Source organism: Triticum aestivum, chromosome 7B (assembly GCF_018294505.1).
Source record: "Triticum aestivum cultivar Chinese Spring chromosome 7B, IWGSC CS RefSeq v2.1, whole genome shotgun sequence".
Classification (NCBI taxonomy): domain Eukaryota; kingdom Viridiplantae; phylum Streptophyta; class Magnoliopsida; order Poales; family Poaceae; genus Triticum; species Triticum aestivum.
The window spans coordinates 688,282,011-688,288,355 of record NC_057813.1 but is presented as its reverse complement, the minus strand read 5'-3'; the positions used below and the strand labels follow the sequence as shown (position 1 = coordinate 688,288,355).

At 47.5% G+C, this 6,345-nt stretch overlaps 1 protein-coding gene across 1 annotated transcript; it reads left to right on the top strand.

The window, feature by feature from the left end:
* The first annotated feature begins 460 nt into the window (after positions 1-460).
* Positions 461-1,648, top strand: LOC123158912 (putative F-box protein At1g50870). The gene has a single exon (XM_044576728.1). The coding sequence runs from the start codon at positions 461-463 to the stop codon at positions 1,646-1,648; it is 1,188 nt and encodes a 395-aa protein (XP_044432663.1).
* The last annotated feature ends 4,697 nt before the right edge of the window (positions 1,649-6,345 follow it).

The following is a 6,345-nucleotide window of genomic DNA, read 5'->3' as shown; positions in this document are numbered from 1 at the left end:
CCCTTAAAAAGTTCAAACGATGAGCCGATGCGGAGAAAGTGGATGGGTAAAGAGAAAGAGGCAATGATCTCTGATTGATATAAAATCTCTGATTTTGAGGCAAGTTATTAAGAGAGACTCTCCCAAATCAATGGGAGATTCGATTTTGTTATCTAAAAATTAAGAGAAAGAAATGGTAAACTCAGCCGGGTGAATCTCCTCCTTCCCATGGATGAAAATTCCTATCCGATACGATACGATCACACCGCAACGACCTTTTTCTTTCCCACTTCCCAAGGGATCGATCGAGCTCACGTTTCCGCGGCCGCTGCTCGTCGCCTCCGTCAATGGATTCTAGTTGAGACCTTCTCCCTCGCCATTTCTTCCCCGACGCAGGTGAGCATGCATAGTCCCCGCCCAATTTATCCTAGTCACGGAAGCAATTCACTAAGGCTTTTCTCACCGGACTCAGCGGAGCATCATGCCGGACAAGAGAGGCGCCACCCTGCTCGAGGACCTGCCAGAGGAGATCATTGACAAGATACTCATCCGGTTGCAGCCCAAGGACGTCGGTCGTTGCCGTGCCGTTTGCCCGTTGTGGCGCAGTGTCTCCTCCACGCCTGAATTCATGGTCGAACACCACCGCCGCCAGCCGTCGCTCCCTGTCATCAATGGGTTGGGGCGGCCTGCAAGTTTGGTGATCTTGCGTAATATCGGTGCCGGAGTCCCTAGTCAACAGCTCTGGCCTTTCGTCTCAGGCCAACAAAACTGGTACGAGAATTACCTTCAAGGCGCCCATGGTGGCTTTCTCATCGTCTCCCGGAGATCCCGATTCTACGTCTGCAATCCGGTCCTCCGCAAGCATGCTCTCCTTCCGCAACCTCGATTTGGACAAGGCATTCACAACAGTATAATCGGTTTCTACCAGCACCATCCAACTAGAGAATACAGGGTGCTCTGGGTCTCAGAATTACAGCACTCGTCTGACTCCAGCTTATACATCCTCACATTGGGATCCGATGAGCCTAGGCATGTCAGAATCGGAATGCTATCCATGGACCAGAAGTTACTGAAGGGGCTAAAACCACCAGTCCACCACCGTGGTAGCCTGCATTGGTATCCTTATTATTATGATGCCAGTAAAATTGTGGAAATCGGCAAGGAAATTATTGCGTTTCACACGGAAGTTGAGTCATTCCGGTTGCTCGGCAGTCCCCCGCAACCGTATCGTTATAGGGGGTTATTTAAGATGAATGAGACGCTTGCTTTCTGGGGCGGATCGACTCCCCATTTCACCACCATGGATATCTGGGTGATGCAGGATTACGAGGCTGAAGTCTGGGCCTTGAAGTATCAGATTGATGTATCTACGGTGGAGGCATCACGGCAACTTTATAGAGCTTCTTCCAAAAAGAAAAAGAAAACACCACTTGATTCAGTGGTGCAATGGTTCAACTGCATGGTCGTGCTCAACGACCGTGAGCTGCTCATCTTGTTTAACGATAAACATGTGCTGCGCTGCGACGTTGATGGCAAATTCTTAGGCATCGTGAACATTGGAAAGAGTCAATATTGTATGTTTCCTACTTGGCACCGCGTCCAAGAGAGCATTATTCCAATTCCGTGCCATGGGATGCAAGAAGAGGATGAAGAGCCTCCATTCTCCTAAGGGAGTGTCTGAATCTTGAAAGCACTTGGTCTGTTCTTCCCTTGGATTCAGAGCATGCCTTTTGTTCTTGGCTCTTCTTGCTTACTACTTACTAGTACTACCAGTAGAACATGTCATCTTGGATGGTTGCAGTAATAACACCTCATTGTCATCGTTTAGTGCTTACTATGATAGGTTCAACGTCTCGTTAATTTTCTGAACTATGGAATATCGGATCTATCTATGCATTAAAGTATATTACTGTTCCTTCCTGCCGCCCATATTTACCCTAATTTTTGTATGGTTTGTATGCATGAATGACATCTTTAAGATGTGAGATTCACTCTTGGTCATGCTTTCTGAGGAAAGGCAATTTTAGGTGTCGAAATGTTATCCCGGGTGTCTTCCATACATAGGCATTTATGTTTATCTCTGTTGTTGAGTTTGCAATTTGGTCGTAACTCCTGAGTAGCACCTGGACTTTGTGAGAAAACGTTCTGCTTGCTGGTAGTGGTACTATTGCCAAGGCCTCTCTGTTTTTCTGCTTTTTCCTTCTTCAGATATTTTGTACTGGTTCATGTTGCCAGCTGAGAGATTCTTTACACTGTCAGTTTTGCTGATTTAAGACTGGCCTTAGATCACATGGAAAACCCAGAAATTCCAGTGATAATAGTCTGCAATTGAACAAATAGCCTGCAATTCTCTGCTTGCAAATAAACTGTCGGATTGAACGCCTAGCACTGGAAATTCACCACTAATTTTTTTCTATCGTTTCTAGAACAACAAGTCAAACCCATACACTGACGGTAACAGTGCCGAATGGATCGTGCATCTCTGTTATTTATGATTCGATTTTTTCTCTGTTAACACATCTATGTGATCATGTCTGTAAACTGCAGAAATGCACCTTCTTCACTGCACTGTAGTATTGTCCACCTGCCCTGCACTGACAATCGAGCACTGCCTTCTGTCATATTTTCAGTAGAAATTCACCTTTCTGCCTGGATGCATCGACGTAGCCCAGCTTCACCGCACAGTTGATGAAGCTTTCGTCTAGTATCTCTACTTGTACGTGAATCCCAGCCCCCCAAAGCATGTTCCTCTCTGATTGCACCATTGCTAGCTGCCTCAGCAATCCTGGCACCATGCGTTGCAGCAGCACAACGCATTATCATGTTTGGCAGACCATGTGCTGCACTTGCAGCTGAAGAATTCAACGCTTACCCTTAGATTTCAGGTGCTGGTGATGCACTTGTTCTGTTTGAAAGATTTTACTCTTAGTCTATTAGGCCAACTCTAACCGATCCCCTATGAGGCGGTAAGGGCGGATAAATTTGGTTGTACTCCCTTACGTCGCACCTAGCCGAAGACCTAAAACCTACAAGGGAGGATAAATTTTACTCCGGCGCCAAAAAAAACCCTCCAGCCTGCCTAAATATGCTCGGCGCTTGCGCAGCCGAGTAAAACTGGCGCGCCTCTTTCTTCCGCCCTCTCGCCTCCGTCACTCCCGCCGCAGTCGCCACCACACGCCGCTGTCGCCACCGATGAGCGGCTCTCCCACCGAAATGGGTACCCAAGACCCTTCCACTACCCCGCTTGTCGCCGCTGGAAACCACCCCCGCGTCAAAAAAAGGTTGGGGACAAAAAAGTCCACCGGACTCTAGCACCGCCTCCAACTGCGGCAAAGGCCACCGGGGTGGCGACTACCCCTCCGGCGACGGTCGGAGTGAAGAGAGCTCTAAAATCGATAGCGGGGGCGATGGCCCTCACCGAGGCGATCGCGAAGAAGAAGAAGACCGTCCACATCTGATCTAGCGCCTCGTGCAGCGTCTCCGACGCCCCTTCTGGCGGCAGTAGCCATGAAATTAAGTAATGGACGCCATTGAGGATCTGACCATCCATCAGAAACAATAGTCACACCTTTGCTGCTCCATGTTGATTTGATGGGCATCAACATTCTATCAATATGCGTCCTCTCTTGCAAAAGAAGTGTGGTCCTGAGATTATCATAACTTGGAGGGGCATAGCCAGCCAACAAATTTGCATGGCCGACAGCAAAGATGAAAGTTGCCCTGAACCAAGGGTTACGTGTTAGAATTGTGTCGAATATTATTTGTACAAGGTAGGTTACAGTTGGGCTTGGATTTGGACTGTGTGTAGATAGGATATGGAGTCATGTTCAAGTAGGACACTTGTATCCTAGGCCTCTTATCAAATGAAGGGGTAGACACACGATGTAACCTATACCAACATAATAGCACAGGAATGAAGGGGAAGCCGGCGGCAAGTGCCGGCGTCCAGGGCGACCGGGTGCGGTGCTGTAGTGGAGGAGCGTCCATAGTCAGGCCCCGGGGATGTAGCCATGATGGTGAACCTCGTTAACATATCTCGGTCTCGCGCTCGTGTGATTACTTGGTCCTCGGTAGATTGACGGTGCGCCTCAGATTAATTCTAATATTACATGCAACATTGAATGAAATCCCTGCTGTGTAAAACATCCTTGCAATCAATGCATCAAGGTGGTTGCGAGCTTCCATGTCAAAGCATGCCTCAATTGGATTACCCCCACTTTTTTCTTGCCCTTGCTCCAAACCCATCCGTTGGCAGCGGATTTCTCTAGGTTTCAATCAGTGCATCGGCTCTCTCTTCCTCACCTTTCAACTGAACAAGAACATCGACAATGACCTTTTGACATGAACTCACACCCATGTTAGGAACCTTCAAAAGGTGCGCCTTTACTCTTGAGTAGTTACCATTGATAACATACTCACAAAGCCTACACATGGATCTCTTGTTGCCTCCTTTCCCTTTCCCAGTATTTTCCAACATCTGGACGTACCTTCACAAAGGCTTCTTCTCATTATCATCTTCCGGGATCACACGAGCAGCAGCCAATACGTGGACTACATCCACGCTACCTCCACTGCCTGCTTCACTTCTAACTGAAGAAAACCTACTAGACATTGCCGATCTGCATGGTAAAAGGAGGAGATTAGAAAAACCGATTAGTCAAACTCATCTAATCTTAAAACCTAAACCTAAAACATCTACGTACATAATTCAGAGAAGGATATGGAGAAGAGAGGTCAGAGAAAGAGAGGGAGATGAGAACATACCTCCTGCTGGCAAGATACGGATGTCTTCTGCCGGAGACGAGCCGGCGACCAATCAACGTGGATTGGATTGGAGCTGAGAAGGAGAGAGGAACATGTGGGAGAGGAGAGGACTGGAGCTGGGAATTTATGGAGAGTTGGAGACCTGCGGGCTGCGGTTGCTCGCCTGCAACAAGGAGTCGAGGGCACGAGCTGGCCAGCTAAGAATCGATGACGTGCGGCAGCAGAAGGAGGGGATCGTACACCCTGTACGCCTTCGAGCCCGCCTTGTAGCCGATGAAGATCATCTCCGTGCTGTGGTCGTCGAGCTTCTTCAGCCCCGGCCGCGTGTTCTTGATGTAGGCGATCCAACCGAAGACGCGCGGGTGGTGCACGGCGGACTTCTTGCCGTACCATGCCTCGTACGGGGTCTTGTCATCGATGCTGCGTGTGTAGAACCTGTGCAGGATGAACACCGCAGTAACCATGGCCTCCCCCCCCCCCCCCAAAACCAGCTTGACATGTTGTGGCCTTGAGCATGCTTCTGGCCATGCCAATGACGGTCTGATTATGCCGCTCCACCACGCAATTTTGCTGTGGCGAGTAGGGCGCCGTCAGGTCCCTTTCGACACCGTGGTCTGCAAAGTACTCACCGAGTGCACTAGATGTGAACTCGACGCCCTAGTCCATCCGGAACATACGCAATCGTGCCCCCTGCTCTGCCTCGGCCGTGGCGACAAAGTGTTTAAAGTTGGTCGCGACGGTGTCCTTCACAGGCAACTGTTGGAAACATGCCCTAGAGGCAATAATAAAATGGTTATTATTATATTTCCTTGTTCATGATAATTGTCTATTGTTCATGCTATAATTGTATTAACTGGAAACCGTAATACATGTGTGAATATGATATGTCTTGAGCTTGTGTTGGTTTTCCTTGAAGAGGAAAGGATGATGCAGCAATAGTAGAGTAAGTATTTCCCTCAGTTTTTGAGAACCAAGGTATCAATTCAGTAGGAGGCTCCTCAGAAGTCTCACGCACCTACACAAACAAATAAAGAACTCGCAACCAACACAATAAAGGGGTTGTCAATCCCTTCACGGCCACTTGCGAAAGTGAGATCTCATAGAAATAGTATGATAAGATAAATATATTTTTGGTATTTTATAATATAGATAAGAAAAGCAAAGATGCAAATAAAAGTAGATTGAAAGCTTATATGATAAAAGATAGACCCGGGGGCCATAGGTTTCACTAGAAGATTCTCTCGAGATAGCATAAGTATTACGGTGGGTGAACAAATTACTGTCGTGCAATTAATAGAAAAGCGAATAATTATGATATTATCTAAGCATGATCATGTATATAGGCATCACGTCCGCAACAAGAAGACCGACTCCTGCCTGCATCTACTACTATTACTCCAGACATCGACTGCTATCCAGCATGCATCTAGAGTATTAAGTTCATAAGAACAGAGTAATGCATTAAGAAAGATGACATGATGTAGAGGGATAAACTCAAGCAATATGATACAAACCCCATCTTTTTATCCTCGATGGCAACAATACAATACGTGCCTTGCAACCCCTGTTGTCACTGAGTAAGGACACTGCAAGATTGAACCC